General features: G+C 50.7%; 1 protein-coding gene across 2 annotated transcripts in view; it reads right to left on the minus strand.

Moving 5' to 3' along the window:
- Positions 1-21102, minus strand: part of gas2a (growth arrest-specific 2a) — a 212536-nt gene that overhangs the window by 135795 nt on the left and 55639 nt on the right. For both annotated transcript variants that reach the window (XM_072466673.1, XM_072466672.1), the window contains 2 exons: positions 6989-7130; positions 2759-2822 (listed from right to left, as the gene is read on the minus strand). In XM_072466673.1, coding sequence (XP_072322774.1) covers positions 2759-2822; positions 6989-7130 — 206 coding nt within the window. The remainder of the gene's footprint in view (positions 1-2758; positions 2823-6988; positions 7131-21102) is intronic.

A 21102-nucleotide genomic window follows, 5' to 3' on the forward strand; every position in this document is an offset into this window, starting at 1 on the left:
GTTGACTATCTACCTTATCTATGCCCCTCATTATTTTATAGACCTCTATAAGATCACCCCTAAGCCTCCTACGCTCCAGGGAAAAAAGTCCCAGTCTATCCAGCCTCTCCTTATAACTCAAACCATCAAGTCCCGGCAACATCCTAGTAAATCTTTTCTGCACTCTTTAAGGTGTAGGTTTAATTGGTTCTGTACTGAGTGTGTCATATAGAAGTGATATAGGTGGCATGAATGATAAAAGGGTCCATGGGGGGCATGAGTTGGCATGGCATGGAGGGAGTATGTGGGCATGAGTAAAAACTTTTAAAATTAACTTTCAAAGGGTTTGTGAATCCAGACACTGATGCTCAACTCTTCAGAGATGCCGTGAACGATAAGTCATGGGGAAGCTGGTCCTGCTGAACAGAATTTGTGGCAGAGGCTAGGAGATGCCTACCACCACTATGGAGCTGGCCAGATCGGGAGTGAGCGTAATGGACTCGCTTCCCGTATCCTTATCCTGTGAAAATTCGGGTGCCAGGAAGGGCAGATTGAATTCCAGAATCGGGTCATGTTTAGTATTTTTAAAGATCCGTGGACTCTGCAGAAATCAGTCCTGTTAACTCTGTTTCTCTCTCCACACATGTTGCCTGACCTGCATATTTCCTGTATTTTTTATTATCAGTTCTCCTGTACACAGAGTCATGCACATTCTATCTCTGCTGCAATATAAAATTATTCTGGTCTTTGATGAATTTTCTAACCAATGCCATTGTGAAAGGCCATCGCCACAGGGGGATATTTACAGCCCTGTTGCGGCAAGAGCTGGGTTGTAAAATGTGGCGAGCCATTCAAATGTCCAGTTAAGTGCTCTCACTTCCTCTTTTTCTCTGCAGAAAGCACTTAACTGTCTTTGATGTGGCCCAAGAGCTGTCAATCATAGCTAGGTGTTTCTAAACATTGTGTTTATTTTGACAGCTAACTACTTGAAATCCACTCAGGCGTGAAGGTAAATGAGATTAAACAATCCAAACAGCTGGCTGTGTGTGGAACCTGTCAATCACAGTCTAGTAAAATCAATTTCATATTCATATGAATGAAAGCATTGCAGATCAAAATCTGAGGAGGTTTAAACCCAGTTAATGTGGTTTTCTCTTTCTAGAAATTTACTAGGGCTGCTTCCTCTGCCTGAGCACAGGTGTCTTGCACAGATAATTTTTAAAGCAGTGATTTTCTTTCACTGTCACGGAATACCTTGCAATCCCTGCCTAGGATAAATTTACATGGTAAGGGATAGTGAATTACCTCTGGATTTCCGCTCCCAACACATGCATAAATCAGTGGTTTTACCTGCAGATATGGACGGAAATGGCTGGGTCCATGGCCGCGCATGCACAGGTCGGCGACTTGTGGCGGCCGCGCCGTACAACATGGCACCGGCCGTACGCGGACCCAGCCTGCCCTGTAACCTCATCGCCACCCCCGGACCACCCCCCACCGGTCCCCCCAGCCCCTGCCGAAGTCCCCCCCCCCCACAGTCCGCAGCTGCCATGCGAGCTCCCCGAAAACTGAGAGGACAAGTGACCGATGCCATTGGGAAGTCGGCCCATCGGGAGTCTCAGGTGATGCCCTGAGGCCGTCCCAACAGTGTACGACGTACTCAGCGATTACGCCATTTTTGAGGGGGCGGAGCATCCGAAAAATGGCGCCACCCCCGATTTCAGTGTCAAAAGGGATTTTCCGCCCAATCGCCGAATGCGATTACAGCGTCGGCAAGCGCAGAATCCCGCCCGTAGTCTCCCAAACGGAGAATTACGAGCTTAGTCTTATCTGCATCACCTCCATCCAGCCATCGAGAAAAAAGAAACGTTTCCATGTTAACCATTCTCATATTACTATATTTACACAATTACACTATGGGTTTTCAATCTATGCTGAAAATTGTACAAACAAAATGATAAATTCACATAAAGAGAACAGCTAAATTCAACGGCTGGATGAAGACGGGAATCAAACTTGGGCCCTCTGTGTTTCCAAGGCCCTAATGCTATGAAAAAGTAATAATACATTTTAGATATCTGAGGCACTAATAATATAATTGCTTATTGTCACAAGTAGGCTTCAATGAAGTTACTGTGAAAAGCCCCTAGTCGCCAAATTCAGCCTGTTTGGGGAGGCTGGTACGGGATTTGAACCCGCGCTGCTGGCCTTGTTCTGCATTACAAGCCAGCTGTTTAGCCCACTGTGCTAAACCAGCCCCAATACAACTCCTTTCAAGCACAAATAATTTTCAATCACTAAATCGTATTGATGATTAATTTTATTTGGTGGTCAAAACGCCTCTCAATGCGATATAGGTGAAGGAAAGACATTCAAAGTGTTACTGACGTCACTCTTCACTGTTTATTTGTGAGTGCACCCATAACTTAACAAGTCAATGCTCATTTTTGAACCTAAGCCTAAGTATTGTGAGCTTCCAGCTGAAATAGATCCTCAACCTGTAGCAAGAAAAATAATCCTTTCTGTTTTCTCTTGCTATGCGGTTCGCAAATTCTGTGAATCTTTGTGGTGCTCACGGTATTCAAGCCAGAATATTTCAATCCAGAGAATGGTGAATGAACTGCCCACAGGATGGTGCTGAACACAATCTCTTTGTACTATTTATTGGCCTGGCAGGGATGACAACATATGTTGTCAGCAAAGCACTGGGTTAAATAGTTAACAAAGTGAAAATTATCCATGTTTATATTCATAAAATAAAAGGGAATTGTAATTTTACCTGGAAGCTATTCTTCCCAGTTCCAGCAAACACAGGCATACTTCTCTGGGCTGTTTATGAAGGACTGTAAATATAAGGTACAAAGAACAATTAGTAACTTAAACTCAACTATTAATCAAGGCTTCAATATGCAAAATCCCTTCATAATATTTATATTACAGTTCATGATAATATTTTCCACTTTATAACTTTTGTAATCATTTCTTTTTAATTCGTATTTGGGCCACAAGTTCATTTGAACTTTTTGACTGCCAGGCTCTGTTATAAAACTGAATATTTTTCTAAATAATTACGTTGTCCCTTGGAGAAGGTTGCATAATTGTAATACATACATTTATAAAAACTATAAAAAGTATTTTGGGTCAAATCTGTTTTCCCATTTAGGTCTACCGCAGATGAAGACATTGATACCACACATCGAAACAGAAACAATATTTTTAAAACTTAAAGTGATTGAATATAGAGCAATGACCTGTTCATACTTCAAGATCACAAAACTGAGTCCCAGCAAGAATTAACAGCCATGTAGTTTCACCAACCCAAACATTTACACTGCTATCCATGTCAACATTGCCGACCATTACATATAAAGACAGAATCTCATTAGCATAGAGCAGAATATTAAAAACCAGTGTAAACAAGTGGAATTTAACATAAACAATCGAGACTGAGAAGAGCGTGGTACTTAAACATATTTCTCCTTCAAATTGCTCTTTAAGTGTGGAAATTAAAGTTAATTTCACTCACAGGAAGTGGACATTTTTAGAAAGGCCATCATTCATTGCCTATCTCTGATTGCTCTTCAGGCAGTGGTGGTGAACTTATTCCTGGGCCACTGCTGTCTATGTGGTAACGGTTCTCCCACAGTTCTGTTATGCGGGGAGCTCTTGGATTTTGACCCAATGACTGGAAAGGTGATATACTTCCAAGTCAGAACAGTGTGACTTGGAGAGTCATCATAGAATTTACAGTGCAGAAGGAGGCCATTGGGCCCATTGAGTTGGCACCGCCTCTTGGAAAGAGCACCCTACTTAAGCCTACATCTCCACCCTATCCCCATAACCCAGTAACCCCACCTAACCTCTTTGGGCACTAAGGACAATTTATCATGGGCAATCCACCTAACCTGCACATCTTTGGACTATGGGAGGAAACCGGAGCACCCGGAGGAAACCCACGCAGACACGAGGAGAATGTGCAGACTCCGCACAGACAGTGACCCAAGCCGGGAATCGAACCTGGGACCCTGGAGCTGTGAAGCAACTGTGCTATCCACTATGCTACCGTGCTGCCCTCGTGTGGGAATAGTGTGGGAATGGAAGGATCCGGATTCCGTAAGTCCAGACAGTTTTAGTTTAGGCAGGTACCATGGTCGACGCAGGCTTGGAGGGCCGAAGGGCCTGTACCTGTGCTGTATTGTTCTTTGTTCTACCTGCCACTCATATCCCTCCAGCTGGTAGAGGTGATGAGTTTGGAAGACGCTGTTGCTGTTGAAGAAGGTGCATCTTGTAGATGGTACTCTCTGCAGCGACACAGCGCTGCTGATTTGCCCCAGTCCAGGATCCATGTTGGCTTCTTCGTGAGACCTCTTGCACTCCCAACAGTGCACGCTAATCAGTTCCAGCGCTACTGGGGCTGCAAAGCTGCTGGTCAATCAGATTGGGAGGCAGCTCTCCAGGGGGCCGAAGTCCCATGTTCAGCTTGTTAATTAAAGCCACTTACAGACAGCACCTTATCACTGCCGGGCAGCCTTTTTAAAGTTTGTAACCGACTTTTCTACTGGTGGGGGGGAATAATCCCTCTTGTAAAATTCACCTCAATGTTTTAGGTCAATGATCTTTTATCAGCCCAGAATATTTCCAGCATTTATTTTTAATTCCCATTTCTGACCTTATGATGAGTGGAACGTCATTGATGAAGCAGCTGAGGGTGATCCTGTTTTGAAGAACTCCTGGACAATGGCCTGGGGTTTAGATTATTTGCCTCCAACACCTACAACCATCTATCTTTGTGCTAGGTAAGGCTTCAGCCAAGATTCCCCCGTTTTCCACTGACTTCAATTTGACTGGGCTCCTTGACGCTTCATGCAGTCAAATGCTGCCTTTACTACAAAGGCGGTCACTCTCACCTCACCCCAGCTCTTTTGACGAGGTTTGTACCAAGGCTGAAATTCAATCTGGAGACTAAGTAGCCCCGCCAAAAGTCAACTGAGCATCGCTGCGCAGATTATTGGGAAGTTAATAAGATATACTGCTTATACTTCACCTGATGTCTATGTCTATGTATTTACCGTGTGTATTTATCGTGTGTCCATTGTTTTTCATGTGTGGAACTATCTGCCTGGATTGTACGCAGAAAAATACTTTTCACTGTACTTCAGTACATGGTGAAGAAAGTGCAATATGAAAAGTTTTTCCATTTTTATTGTAACTCATTCTGGTGCCATTAAAATGCATTCATTGATACAGTTTTCTTTGAGATTCTGTTACTTTGATGCAGTATCTCTTTGAGGAGCTGTATTTTAATTTATCTTTTGCTGATTGGTTAATTTGGTTAACCAAAAGAAGCACAATTTCTGCTGGGATGTTTTTCAAATGTCCTCTGGCGCAAGATGTTAGTCTCTGATATTGGACTTTGGTATAACTATTTTAGACTTGTTTCAAAATGAATTCAATAGTTCGCTAACTTATATAGCCAGCTAAGTTCATTCTAGAAGGTTAGGTGGATTGGCCATGATAAATTGCCCTTTGTGTCCAAAATTGCCCTTAGTGTTGGGTGGGGTTACTGGGTTATGGGGATAGGGGACCTTGGGTAGGGTGCTCTTTCCAAGAGCCGGTGCAGACTCGATGGGCCGAATGGCCTCCTTCTGCACTGTAAATTCTATGATAAAGACAAATGACTGAACCCTCTGAGAGATGTGTAGGTTATAACTCTCCTCAAAAGCATAATTATAACAAGTTCACAATATTTTTTTTGGAGAATTTATTTAAATAATACATACAATCTGATTTTGTGTATCCTTATTGTACTTTGAAATGTTTAATAATTGTGCAAAAGTTCTTTGCTTTATCTAAACAAATGTGTTGGCGAAACACTGCAATGGTTTTAAATCTCTCCAAGCCTGAGGCTAGGGGGGCCAAAGAAACAGCCAGTTTTCCTCCTCCTGATTGCTATCCAGAGTTCTCTGATATAATACAGAACAATCCTGTACATTTTAAAACATGAGCTTTCAAGGACTTTAATCGAAGTTACATTATTCCTAATTGGTTTTGAATTGTTTCTAAGTTAGCAACAAGTGAGGAGTTTAAACTTTTTTATCAATTCTTGAAGAGCTGTTCCAAACAAAGAACTTGATGTTAAAAGGCAGCAAGGTCTTGAAGTTATATAGGTGAAGAGGTAACATAAGTTCACCTTTCCCAATCAAACAGGAGCTTTTAAGTCAAACGGCAATCCTGCAAGATTTTTGTTTGTGGAGTTTAGAGGCTCAGCCAACACACATTCTTTTCACATGCTTTAATGAGAAACAAAATGATAATGGATGTTGTATTAAACACAGTAACTGGGGAAAGCAAGTGGTTGATGAACAAAATCAGTACGTAAGATCAGTGAAAAGACACAAATTACGACAGCAATCACAAACTTATGGTATAATACACAGCATTCCAACACAAACTGAGGTGGACCTTTAGAAGAATTCCTGCTTCAGCTCTTCTTTCTCTCACAATGAAGAAGACTCCTTCCATTGGTGGTATGTCCTAAAAAAGCAATATTTGAGCCAATAGTGTCAAAGTGCAGATAGTCATCTTTGAGGCCATTTCTCTTGAGACCACTGAGAGCCTTATTTTTCATTAGACTATGTCAGAGAAAAGACAGTGATAAGTATGTCAAGCTGTCAGTTGAGCACAATAGCGCAAAACAGTTCCATTAACACATAAAAAGAGCATATCAGTTACATGAAAGATAAGCCTCGCCAGTCAGTTTTTGTCAAGTGACCTTTTATCTTTTTGAGAAAAGAGGTCTTTCAGTTACACAAAGGCTCATTTATTCTCCAGACAGTACAGATAATGTATTCATTGAACTAAAAAGGGCTTCTCAAATACAACTCACCAATGCAAGTCACAGAAAATACTCAACGTATTGGGTAATTTATCACAATAAAACTTTCAAGATATCCTATATTGCAGCTGGTCCCAATGATATATTATGATGTAAACATAGTTGACTACATACCCAAACCTTCAGATTCAAAAAGGCAAGTATCATCTACCCCCACGTCTCTGCACCAGGATAGGAAGTTGGCAGTATTGTCACGGGCAAAGAAAGAACCCGAAGGGGCATTGGCTTTGCAAGGAATCTTCTTTGCAAGTAGATGCTGTGAGATTAAAACATAGTATTATTTCATTCCAGTTGATAGCTCAGGCTAATTACGGATGTGGCCAATTTTATATTTATCCATCTAATATATCTCAAAGGTTTTACATCTGCATGCACTTCCTGTCTGCACCATTTGAGTTCTACTGTCACATTTTTGTTGTACTTTGTGTTTCAACTTGTGCATGTCTTCAGTCAGAATTTATGATGGGGTTTTGTATTCAAAGACTCATTGCTCTGATTGCTCAATGGCTTGTCCTAAATTGCTATAGTTCTCAGAAAATATTTTGTGAAAAAAGAAAATCACCTACCATTTTATTCCTTATTAACTCGAATTTAGAATGCCCAAAATAAAGGTTCAAACAAAATAAAAATAATACGCATTTCACAATGGGGAAATTTATACATTGGATTGCACTTTGTATAATTTAATCTCTTCATTAAAGCTTTCAGTTGAAGGTCTGAGCCACTCTAAAAGCAGAGGTTTGGGGTTGAGGATTGAGCTCACACCTGTGACTCTGTGAGCAGAACTCTGGTTACGCAATCTAATTTTCCACCATGTATCACTACCATTCAATCAGCTGTGCCCAAGCAATACTTTTCTTCAGTGTCTTCAATTTTATAACCAGTATTTTATTTTCAAATATCTTTGAAAAATAAGAAAATAAATTTGAAATGCTTGAGCTCCGATTTATACTTGTGTGTGTTTAGAAGCTGGGCCTGCTGAGGAACTGAGAAAAATTGCAGCATAGACATTACACTTCTTGTGTTGCTTCTTCAGGTTGTATGAACTTCAAAAAATATATTGGGCATGATTCTCCGGTGCTCTCGCTCGAGCAAAACGAGACCGCACCAAGCGATGCAACCGGCCCGCTCCCGTAAATGAAATCAGGATCTCGTCGTAGCATGGCAGAAACCAATAATCACCACTTAATTCCTACTTCCATACAATTAACGGGGCCACCCCATATCCAACGGCCTCCCATCATTCATCGGCCTCCCCGGCAAGTGGTCATGCTGGCGCCATTCAGTGCTCCTTTTAAAAAAGTTGAACCTGCCAGAAGGGTCTGAGGGGAGCCAAGTAGCCATCTTTGCTCACAAACAAAGAGCCTGTGAGCGCTGGGCTTGCAATGCCAGTGCTCAGTGCAGGGTGAGGGGTGCCCGTCGGGCGAGGGGAGACCCTTCACAGGGGTGGGCTGCCATAGGAGGGGCAACTGGGGGGCTGACATGCACAACTCCACCATGCCAACCCCTGGATCGTATGTATCCGTTCCTGGAGCAACCGTTGTCCCTGCCCGACTCCCCCACCAATCATCCATAACCCACACCGACTGCCGAGGCCTGTTGTTGTGCGGCTGAAGGCTAGCTAATAGGAAATTGGCAATCGTGATTAAGTGAGCACTTCACACAACCCAAGTGGATTCCCGTGGGTAGGCGGGCCATGTAGCATGTGGGAATCATTGCCTAGCATCCCAATCAGGTCATGATGCCTGGATACTGTGCTTGAACACTGCAGGAAGCAACAACACACGCAGTAGCCAACATCTGAACACCCAGGGGATGGGACACAGCTCCGGGGACATATCTACAGTTGGAGGGTGGGTGCGTGCCACGTAAAGGGGACCAGCGCTAGGTCCAGGTGACGTTATGAGCGGTTGCCCGGGGTACAGGGTCAGGGGGCAGGTGAGGGGAGACTGCTGCAGCCGGGAGTTCATGGGCAGGACATTGCCCGGGTTGCAAGCCACGCTTCTTCCTCCCGAACAATGCCCATAGGGCCCTGGGGTTCACCTTGGGACAGAGGGCAGCTCTGTCTGCCCCTGCATCATCTGGCTCTGCCAGCTCTGGCTCCCCATAGCCTGCACCGTCGTATCGGTGCCCTTGGCAATGCTCCGCAGTGATTGGAACAGGTTCTGCAGCGCCTCGGCAATGCCCACCTGTGACTGGGACAAGCTCCGCAGCACCTCGGACATTCCCATCTGAGATCCAGACATGTCCCGCAGAACCTCATCAAGGTCAGCATGGTACTGGTTGACATCCCCCAGCGAGGTGGACATTCTATCGACTCTCAGCCATGACCGTCACTGAGCGTGCACGCCTTGGACACCCTCACTAATGGTGCCGACATTGTGTATTAGGCTCTTCACTGCGGTCGCCATCCTTGCAGTGTTGACCTCGGTGCCATGCATTGCCGGCAACATCTCCTGCGCCCATAGCCTCTGGGACGCCTCCAATCGGCCATGGATCTGCTGGAGTGTCGCTGACATCTCCCTCTAAATGTCCTGACTACTCCCGATCGTCTCCATCAGATCGAGGAATACCTCTTCCACAGGCTCAGCATCAGGCTGGGACCCAGCTGGGTCCTGGGATCCAGCAGACCTCTGACAGATGTATCGCCCGGGGGTTCCTGCCTCCACCTGATGTACATCAGGAGCTGTGTGATGCTCACCAGATTGTGCCCCAGAAGCCTGACCATAAACATTTGCCACAGAGGAGTGTGTATCTGTGTTGGTGGAGAGTGGTGATGACAACTGTGACGCCTCAATCGTGTCTTCCTCGGGGTTCCCCTCTGAGGTGGTCTCCTGGGAGGCTGGAGGGGGCCACCAGGGATGGGCTGGACCCATCGGTTGGACGACCTGCGGGAGAATAGACATGTGGTCAGTGGGAGGAATGGATCAGTCAGTAAGGCAATAACAATTCACATTTGACAGGTCCTCCGGGTGGAGCCCGGTGGTTCCTCACCTCTGCGGCTTCCGCCAGCCTCCGCGTTGGTGACTGCTCTGTCCTTGGCCACCCCAGTCACCTCCAGGCTTTGTTCCTCAAAGGAGGTGAGAATTCTTAAGTCTGGGACCCCACCGCAAGTCTGGGCCCTCTCCAGGCGATTGTGGGAGAGCTTTTCCTGAGGATAACAGAGGGGGCACTGTTATCCACACGTGTGGTTCACAGTGGTCAGAGGGGGGATATGAAGGAAGGGTTTGGCAGTGGTTGAAGGGAGCGGGGGTGAAGGGGGTTGAAGAGTGTGGTAGTCACCACTGATGTATATATTGTATATATAGGATGTTGATATAGATGCTTTACGGTAAGGCCCCTGTGCTACAGGTACGGGGGTAGATCCCTGCCTGCTGGTTCCGCCCAGTAGGCAGAGTATAAATATGTGTGCTCCCAGTACAGCAGCCATTTCGTCAGCTGCTGTAGGAGGCCACACATCTCAGTGTAATAAAGCCTCGACTACATCCTACTCTCGTCTTTGTGTAATTGATCGTGCATCAATTAATTACACTGAGTTTTTCAGAAAATGGAGCTCCGCATCAAGCCGGATCGCCTGCAGCTGCATTCGCAAGCAGACAATGCCAAAAAGGACTTTGAACATTGGCTAGCCTGTTTTGAAGCATTCATCGGGTCTGTGCCAGACGAAATTCCAGAAGCACAGAAGCTCCAGATCCTTTTACACGTGGCTGAGCTCCAACGTCTTTCCACTTGTCCAGGACACGCCGACCTACGCAGAGGCCATGGCGCTACTGAAGGAAAACTATGCTCAGTGGACTAACACGCCAGGCACCTCTTCTCCACATGGCGTCAACTTCCCGGAGAGTCGGTGGAAGATTTCTGCCGTGCCCTGCTCCCCCTAGTTAGAGACTGTGACTGTCAGGCCGTTTCGGCCACGGAACACTCAAATTTGCTAATGAGAAACGCATTTGTTACGGGCATAGGGCCTGACTACATCCGCCAGCGCCTCTTAGAGGGGGCCACGTTCGACCTCGCGGCGACCACAAAACTAGCGCTTTCACTTACGGTCGCATCACTCAACATTCAGGCCTATGCCCCCGATCGCGTGGCCCGTGCCCCCCCCCCCCCCCCCCCATATGCATCGTGGACTCCGCAGACGGCCGCCCCATCGTGGACCCCATCAGCGACCGCCCTCAGCCAATCCCACGCCTCTGCCGCGTGGGAGCCAACCAACCCCGGGGGGCTCAAATGCGACTTCTGTGGGCAGTCAAAACACCCCCGACATCGCTGTCCGGCGCGGAGCGCCCTCTGCAAGGCCTGTGGCATGAAGGGAAATTTTGCTGCAGTGTGCCAGGCCCACTTGATCGCCCGCTATTGTCCCGGCACCCCCCACGTGCAGCCAGTGGGCGTCGCTATCTTCCCCTCCTTGGACCACATGTGGCCAGTGGTGCCGCCATCTTGCCCGACTCGCAACACGTGCGCCCCATGGGTGCAGCCATCTTGTTCCTCCCAGTACCAACAGGCGCCACCATCTTGCTTCCCCCACGACACATGCGGCCCGTGGGCGCCGCCATCTTACCCGACCCAGGACCCATGCCCGTCGGGCACCTTATCCGGCTGCTCATCACCTGCAACCGCCAACGACCTGCCGCTTCTCGCCTCGGTCACAATTGACCAGTCTCGACCACACAACCTCGCGACTGCTTCAGCTAAAGTGAAGGTCAACGGGCACGAGATCTCCTGACTGCTGGACTCCGGGAGCACTGAGAGCTTCATTCACCCTGATACGGTAAGGCGCTGCTCCCTCGCGGTACACCCCGCTAACCAGAGAATCTCCCTGGCCTCCGGGTCCCACTCCGTGGCGATCTGGGGGTACTGCATCGCCACTCTCACTGTCTAGGGCGTGGAGTTCAGCGGCTTCCGCCTCTACGTCCTCCCCAACCTCTGCGCTGCCTTGCTACTCGGCCTGGACTTCCAGTGCAACCTCCAGAGCCTAATCCTGAAATTTGGCGGGCCCCTTCCACCCCTTACTGTGTGCGGCCTCCCAACACTTAAGGTCGACCCACCTTCCCCTTTTGCAAACCTAACCCCGGATTGCAAACCTGTCGCCACCAAGAGCAGACAGTACAGCGCCCAGGACAGGACCTTCATCAGGTCTGAAGTCCAGTGGCTGCTTCGGGAAGGCATCATCGAGGCCAACAACAGCCCCTGGAGAGCCCAAGTGGTAGTGGTCAAAACTGGGGAGAAAAACAGGATGGTCGTTGACTACAGTCAGACCATCAATCAATACACGCAGCTCGACGCATACCCCTCCCACGCATATCTGATATGGTCAATCAGATTGCACAATACCTGGTCTTCTCGACAGTAGATCTGAAATCGGCCTATCACCAGCTCCCCATCCGCAAGGCAGACCACCCATACACTGCGTTCGAGGCAGACGGCCGCCTTTACCACTTTCTTAGGGTTCGGCGTCACCAACGGGGTCTTGGTCTTCCAACGGGAGATGGACCGAATGGTTGACCGGTACGGGCTGCGGGCCACTTTCCCGTACCTGGATAACGTCACCATCTGCGGCCACGACCAGCAGGACCATGATGCCAACCTTGCCAAATTTCTCCACACCGCCACTCTCCTCAACCTCACGTATAACAAGGAGAAGTGCGTGTTCAGCATGAACCGCTCAGCCATCCTCGGCTATGTGGTCCAGAACGGAGTTCTGGGGCCCGACCCCGATCACATGTGCCCCCTCATGGAACTCCACCTCCCCCACTGCCCCAAAGCCCTCAAATGTTGCCTGGGGTTCTTTTCGTATTACGCCCAGTGGGTCCCAAGCTATGCGGACAAGGCCCGCCCACTCATTCAATCCACAGTTTTTCCTCTGACGGCCGAGGCTCATCAGGCCTTTAACCGTATCAAGGCCGACATCGCCAAGGCCGCGATGCACGCGGTCGACGAGACGCTCCCCTTCCAAGTCAAGAGCGATGCATCAGACGTCGCTCTGGCCGCCACCCTCAAACAGACAGGCAGGCCTGTGGCATTCTTTTCCCACACACTCCATGCCTCCGAAATTCGGTGCTCCTCCATCAAAAAAGAGGCCCAAGCCATCATTGAAGCTGTGCGGCATTGGAGGTATTAACTGGCTAGCAGGAGATTCACTCTCCTCATTGACCAACGGTCGGTTGCCTTCATGATTAATAACACACAGCGGGGCAAGATCAAAAACGATAAAATCTTGAGGTGGAGGATCGAGCTCGCCACCGACAATTACGAGATTTTGTATCGGCCCTGTAAGTTCAACGAGCCCCCCGATGCCCTATCCCGAGGTACATGTGCCAGCGCACAAGTGGACCGACTCCGGACCCTGCATGACAACCTCTGTCACCCAGGGGTCACATGTTTTTACCATTTCATCAAGGCCCGCAACCTGCCCGACTCCATCGAGGAAGTCAGGACGATCACCAGAGACTGCCAGGTCTGCACGGAGTGTAAACCGCACTTCTACCGGCCAGACCATGCACGCCTGGTGAAGGCCTCCTGCCCCTTTGAACGCCTCAGCGTGGACTTCAAAGGGTCCCTCCCCTCCACCGACCGCAACCCGTACTTTCTCAGTGTGGTCGATGAATATTCCCGATTCCTCTTTGCCGTCCCATGCCCCGACATGACGTCTGCCACCGTCATCAAAGCCCTCAACACCATCTTCGCTCTGTTCGGCTTCCCCGCCTACGTCCACAGCGACCGGGGATCCTCATTCATGAGCGATGAGCTGCGCCAGTACCTGCTCAACAGGGGCATTGCCTCGAGCAGGACGACCAGCTGCAACCCCAGGGGAAATGGGCAGGTGGAGAGGGAGAATGGGACGGTCTAAAGGGCCGTCCAGCTGGCCCTACGGTCCAGACATTTACCGCCAAAACGCTGGCAGGAGGTCCTCCCCGACGCACTTCACTCCATTCGGTCGCTCCTGTGCACTGCGACTAATGAAACCCCCCATGAACGTCTCTTTGCCTTCCCTAAGATGTCCACCTCCGGGGTTTCGCTCCCGACATGGCTGGCAGCCCCAGGACCTGTTCTCCTCCGTAGACACGTTCGACTCCACAAGGCGGACCCGTTGGTTGAGAGGGTACAGCTACTTCACGCCAACCCGCAGTACGCCTACGTAGCGTACCCCGACAGCCGCCAAGACACAGTCTCCCTCAGGGACCTGGCACCAGTTGGTTCCACCCCCCACCCCACCCCCTGCCCCGACGCCACTCTCCCCTCCCCCAGCGCACCCCACCGCAGCCCCCGCTCCGAGACAATCCGTCCTCCCCTTGCTCACACCCGTGGATGAAGAGGATTTCGACACGCTCCTGGAGTCACCGAAGACCAAGCCGCCGCCAGAGTCGCCACCAGCATTGCGGCGCTCTCAATGACAGATCAAGGCATCGGACCGCCTGAATTAGTAATATTATCTGTACTTTTAAAACACAACTTTCTGTAAATAGTTCTCCACCACCCCCGCCGGACTCATTTTTTTTAACAGGGGGTGAATATGGTAGTCACCACTGATATATATATTGTACATATAGGATGTCGATATGGGTGCTTTGTGTAATTGATCGTGCATCAAAGAGAGAGGGGGATGGAGGGAGGGTTGGGGTCGCATGGAGAGTTGGGGGGGTGGATGCCCGTGTGGGGGCGGAAAGATCTCTGGGTGGGGGCGTTGGTATCTACGAACTCGTGCTGCCCGGCGTAGGTCATTGACCTTTTTCCAGCACTGGAGGCTAGTCCTCCTGGTCACACTCCTGGAGCTGGCAACTGCCGCCACCTAGTCCCAGGCAGCACTGGCTGCCCTGTGGCTGACCCTCCGGGACCCTTGGGGGAACAGGACATCTCTCCTGGCCTCCACTGTGTTTAGGACACTCCCCAGATCTGCGTCACCGAATCCTGGGGCTGGTCTCCTGGGGACCATTATTGCGAGCTGGCTGGGATTGGCTGGACAAGAGCTGCTTAAGTGCTGCTCGGTCTTGTTTGCAGGGGGCTGGCGAATGCGGGGCTGGTGAACCGGCTGGCGAGCCTTCATTCGCGGCGAGAAGCCCTCTGGGCCTTGTTAAGTGCCGGTCATGCTAGGCTGAGTGCCGGGAAGCTCGGGGCAGTTCCTGCTCGCTACCACACTGAAACCTTTCCAGAAGAATCGCGCCTGTTAAGTCAGATGTCCATTTAATCTAAACTGCCACCCCTCTTTATCCAAATAGTGCTTTTAGTCTTCCTCTGCTTTAGCACAAGAGATTCATCGTAGTACAGTAAATATCTTACATTTGCACGCATTTGCTGTTAACTTTTTCCATTATACATTGTTTTGTTCATATTTGCAACGGAAACTTGTAATTACACACTGTAATTACATATTCCCTCCAGTCGCACCACTGGGAGGAAAGTATGGCTACAACATGGTAAGTTTCCATAAGCAGCTTCTATGATAAATAAGGACAAAATGATTTGTCATTGAAATATAGCAATAAAAATATATGACCTAAAAATGGAGATTTCTGTGCAATTATTTCCTGCTTCCCAACCCAATTTATCCGAAGATTGTACTGGATTATAAGTTCCAGGTACCTCAGCAGACATACAGGTGACGCATTTGTTACCAGGTTATGCTTAAATAAATCTTAAATCAGTGACAAAACAATCCTTCAATATCTCTCTTAATAACTTGTAAAGTGCACAAATGTCACAGTTCTACCTATAATGGAGGACGCTGCAAAGTTTCTCACTGGTTTAGCCCACACTTAGAATCATTCTCTGGGGAGCTCAACTCACTAGTGCTTGAAGATTGCCGCTGAGTTCGCCGTGTGGAGGCTGAGTTGCAGACACTACGGCTTATTTCGGAACTCCATCCTTTTTTAAAAACTAGCTTATTAAATTGATGCACGATCAATGACCACTAAAGCGAGGTTGTAGTCCAACTGAAGGCTTTAATAAGCTAGATGTTTCCCCCAGCAGCTCAGGTACAGAATGAAGGCTGCTGGGGCGACACGGGCTCTTATACCCCGCCTAGCAGGGCAGAGCTACCATACATCTTGACCAATAGGAAGCATACAGTTTCTACCAATGGTGTTCCAGCATTACCAGGTACCGTAATACCTCTACTACCACATTCTACCGTGCACTCCTGGTGGTGGGGAGAAACTGCAGCTGCCCGCAAGTTTCGGCGAGCGAACACACTGAACTCTTGGTCCGGGACGCTTTCGTGGCAGGTATGCTAACCTCACAAATCCGCCAGCGACTGCTAAAAAAAGACACTCTGGGTCTCAAGGAGGCACGGACCCTTGCAGGCTCCCTGGATGTGGCCTCCAGAAACGCCCGCGCTTACGTTCCCAACCGCACGGCAGCCCCCTGGGCAGTGTGGAACCCCTCCGCAGCCGACCCCTAGACATCCCCCATCCCCCCACAAGCTTGTGCTGCAAAGCGGCCTGGCAACCCCGGGGGGCCCCGCTGCTACTTTTGCGGGCAGGCCAAGCACCCCGCCAGCGCTGCCCAGCCCACGCATCCACCTACAAGGGATGCGGTAAAAAAGGCCATTTCGTGGTGGTATGCCAGGCCCGTGGGGTTGCCGCGGTCTCCGGCAGCGAATGCGGACCGCCACCACAAACCTCTCCACGGTCCCCATGCGGCCAGCGGGCGCCGCCACCTTCCTACTCCAGGGCCACGTGCAGCCCCCGGGCGCCGCCATCTTGTCCCGCGGACGCCACGTTAGAGGGATGGGCGCCGCCATTTTGTGCACCCCCAGCCATGTTCGACCAATGGGAGCCGCCATCTTGGATGAACCCCTAGGACCCCAGCTGGGCTGACCACACACTGCCCGAAGAGAACACTCAACTGCTGCGATTAGCATCGGTGACTCTGGATCAGTCCCGGCCTCGAACACTCTCAACTGCTACAATGACTGTATTTATCAACGGGCACGAGACGTCCTGCCTAATCGACTCTGGGAGCACGGAGAGCTTCATACACCCCGACACGGTAAGGCGCTGTTCTCTCCTCGTCCACCCCGTTAATCAAAAAATCTCCCTGGCCTCCGGTTCCCACTCAGTAGAGATAAAGGGGTTTTGTGTAGCAAACCTCACAGTCCAGGGAAGGGAGTTCAAAACTTTCCGTCTCTACGTCCTTCCACACCTCTGCACGGCTACACTCCTAGGTTTAGACTTCCAGTGTAACCTCCAAAGTCTAACCTTCAAATTCGACAACCCTATACCCCCCTTCACTGACTGTGGCCTCGCGACCCTGAAGGTCGACCCGCCTTCCCTGTTTGCGAACCTCACCGTGGATTACAACCCGTTGCCACCAGGAGCGGACAGTACAGTGCCCAGGACCGGATCTTTATTAGGTCAGAAGTCCAAAGGCTACTGAGGGAAGGAGTCATCGAAGCTAGCAACAGTCCCTGGAGAGTTCAAGTAGTGGTGGTAAAGACCGGGGAGAAGCATAGGATGGTCATCGACTACAGTCAGACCATCAACAGGTTTACGCAGCTGGACGCGTACCCTCTCCCCCACATATCCAACCTGGTAAACAGGATCGCGCATTACAAGGTCTTCTCCACGGTGGACCTTAAGTCCGCCTACCACCAGCTCCCCATCCGCACTAGTGACCGCAAATACACTGCCTTCGAGGCAGATGGGTGGCTTTACCACCTCTTAAGGGGTCCCTTCAGTGTCACCAACGGGGTCTCGGTCTTCTAGCGCGAGATGGACCGAATGGTTGACCGGTACGGTTAACGGGCAACATTCCCGTATCTCGATAATGTCACCACCTGCGGCCATGACCAGCAGGACCACGACACCAACCTATGAAAATTCCTCCAAACCGCAAAGATCCTTAACCTTACATACAACAAGGATAAATGCGTGTTTAGCACCGACCGCCTTGCCATCCTTGGCTACGTAGTGCGAAATGGAGTGATCGGCCCCGACCCTGAACGCATGCGCCCCCTTATGGACATCCCCCTCCCTCACTGCCCCAAGGCCCTGAAGCGCTGCCTGGGGCTTTTCAGTTACTACGCCCAGTGGGTCCCCAACTATGCGGACAAGGCCCGTCCCCTGATCCAATCCACAGTTTTTCCCCTGTCAATAGAGGCCACCAGGCCTTCAGCCGCATCAAAGCAGACATTGCAAAGGCCACGATGCACGCCATTGACGAGTCCCTCCCCTTCCAGGTCGAGAGTGACGCGTCTGACGTAGCTCTGGCGGCCACCCTCAACCAAGCGGGCAGGCCCGTGGCCTTCTTCACACGTACCCTCCATGCTTCCGAAATCCGCCACTCCTCAGTCGAAAAGGAGGCCCAGGCCATTGTAGAAGCTGTGCGACATTGGAGGCATTACCTGGCCGGCAGGAGATTCACTCTCCTCACTGACCAACATTCGGTTGCTTTCATGTTCGATAATGCACAGCGGGGCAAGATAAAAAACGATAAGATCTTGCGGTGGAGGATCGACCTCTCCACCTACAACTACGAGATCTTGTATCGTCCCGGGAAGCTAAACAAACCTCCTGACGCCCTGTCCCGTGGCACATGTGCCACCGCACAAGTGGACCGCGTCCGAGCCCTCCACGAGGACCTCTGCCACCTGGGGGTCACTCGTTTATTCCATTTTATCAAGACCCGCAACCTGCCCTACTCCATCGAGGAGGTCAGGACAGCCACCAGGGACTGCCAAATCTGCGCGGAGTGCAAACCGCACTTCTACCGGCCAGAGAAAGCGCACTTGATAAAGGCTTCCCGTCCCTTTGAATGCCTCAGCATGGACTTCAAAGGCCCCCTCCCCTCCACCAACCGCAACACGTACTTCCTGAACGTGATTGACGAGTACTCCCGGTTCCCATTCGCCATCCCCTGCCCAGACATGACCACAACCACCATCATCAAGGCCCTCCATAGCATCTTTGCACTGTTCGGGTTCCCCGCTTACATACACAGTGATAGGGGGTCCTCCTTTATGAGCGATGAACTGCGTCAATTCCTGCTTAGCAAGGGCATCGCCTCGAGCAGGACGACCAGTTACAACCCCCGGGTTAACGGACAGGTAGAGAGGGAGAATGGAACATTCTGGAAGACCGTCCTACTGGCCCTACGGTCCAGGAACCTCCCAGTCTCCCGCTGGCAAGAAGTCCTCCCGGATGCCCTCCACTCCATTCGGTCGCTGCTTTGTACGACCACCAATCAGACACCCCACGAACGTTTCCTTGTCTTTCCTAGGAAGTCCTCCTCTGGGATCTCGCTCCCGACCTGGCTGGCAGCACCCGGACCCATCCTGCTCCGAAAACACGTGCGGGCGCACAAGTCGGACCCATTGGTCGAGAGGGTCCGTCTTCTCCACGCTAACCCCCAGCTCGCCTACGTGGCGTACCCCGACGGCCGACAAGATACGGTCTCCCTATGAGACCTGGCGCCCGCCGGAGCCCCACGCACACCCCAGCCACCAGTCCCACCCTCCCCTCCACCGCAGCACCTTACAGGACGATCGATCCTTCCGCTGGCCCCGTCTAGGCTCCCCCACCCACCTACGCACCCCGCAGACGCTCCCTTCCCAGGTCAACCGTCTTCCCCACCAGCGCCGTCTAGGGGTGTCGAAGCTGCCACGGAGATTGAAGCCACATTCCCGGAGTCACAGACGCCCGAGCCTCCACCAGAGTCACCACCGAAGCTCCGACAATCACAGAGGACGACCAGTGCCCCCGGTTGACTGATTGCTTCATTCTAAATTGTAAATTTAAATCATAAATTGTAAATAGTTATTAGAATTGTAAATAGTTACAAAACGCTGTACGGAGGTATTACGGTACCTCCATAACTAATTCTACCACGTTGCCATGTTTGTAGTATCAGGCCACCACCCCCGCCGGACTCTTTTTTAACAGGGGGTGAATGTGGCAGTAGAGGTATTACGGTACCTGGTAATACTGGAGCACCATTGGTAGAAACTGTATGCTTCCTATTGGTCAAGATGTATGGTAGCTCGGCCCTGCTAGGCAGAGTATAAGAGCCCGTGCTGCCCCAGCAGCCTTCATTCTGTACCTGAGCTTCTGGGGGAAACATTTAGCTTATTAAAGCCTTCAGTTGAACTACAACCTCGCTTTAGTGGTCATTGATCGTGCATCAGCCCACACTTGGAATCATTTTCTGGGGAGCTCAACTCACTGGCCAGGCCGGCTCCCCAGAGATCGGGCTGCCATTTTCAAAGGCTTGTGTGCTTGCAGGTCCACCACGCCCAACGCCCCGCCCCCCCCCCCCCCCCCCCCTCCCGGCAGACAGCCCCCCCCCCCACTCCCTGATTCTTACCTGCCGCACTACAGGGTAGTGTAGCGAGAGTAACAGCGGGTATGGTCCATGGGATAGCGGATGATGACGATCCACTCTGCGATGAGTTTGTAACATTGTGCACAGGTGTTTGATGTGAAAACAGATATACAGATACGAGCCCTAGCTCCTATCACTAAACTGTGCCCTGTACCCGTGCCGACTTAACTGGTGGCTACTATTCTGGCCTTACGGGTCCTAATGCTACGTCAGGAATGGAGGTGGCCCGATGTGATTCCCACCCTGCGAACTGGGTCCCTTTTGGCAAGTCTCTTCTAGGGTGACCGGGTCTCGAAAGGCCTGGCTGGTGCTCGGGTGTCCCAGGTGGCTTGGTGCCGCACTGTTCTGTCCACTTCCTTCCAGCTGTGCCAGGGACAGGAGGGGCAGTCCTAGGTGCTGTGGTGTTCCGGCACCTCCCCTGCGTGAGTCACCGGCACGAGCCCTATCAACTCCTTCTCCCTCGGGGTGCCCAATGGCCCCCGGGCTGCTCCATGGGGCGGGGGTGCGAGTGGAGGCGAACCCCTGAGTCTTCCCCGCCACCTGGCACTGCCAGTCCTGGCAGCCCGCTGCTGTCTCGACCAGGCTCTGCATGCTCATAGGCATGGAACACATAGAGTGAAACACCTTCGTTTGGGACTGCACCACATCACCCAATGACTGTGCCACCACCTTCTGGGTCTGTGCCACATCAGTCAATGACTGTGGCATCTCCCACTGGGACTGGGCCATCGCCCTCTGTGTCTGTGCCACGTCGGCTAGCACCTGGGCAATGCCACCGATGCTCACAGCCACGGCCTGCTGTGACTGGGCCACGCTCAGGAGCACTGCTGCAATGTCCAGGTGGCTCTGGCACATGGCAGCCTGTGAGAGGGACGCCCTATCTTGGGCCTCAGCCACCGCCTGCACAGATTGCC

The sequence above is a fragment of the Scyliorhinus torazame genome, chromosome 10 (genome assembly GCF_047496885.1).
Source record: "Scyliorhinus torazame isolate Kashiwa2021f chromosome 10, sScyTor2.1, whole genome shotgun sequence".
Lineage (NCBI taxonomy): Eukaryota > Metazoa > Chordata > Chondrichthyes > Carcharhiniformes > Scyliorhinidae > Scyliorhinus > Scyliorhinus torazame.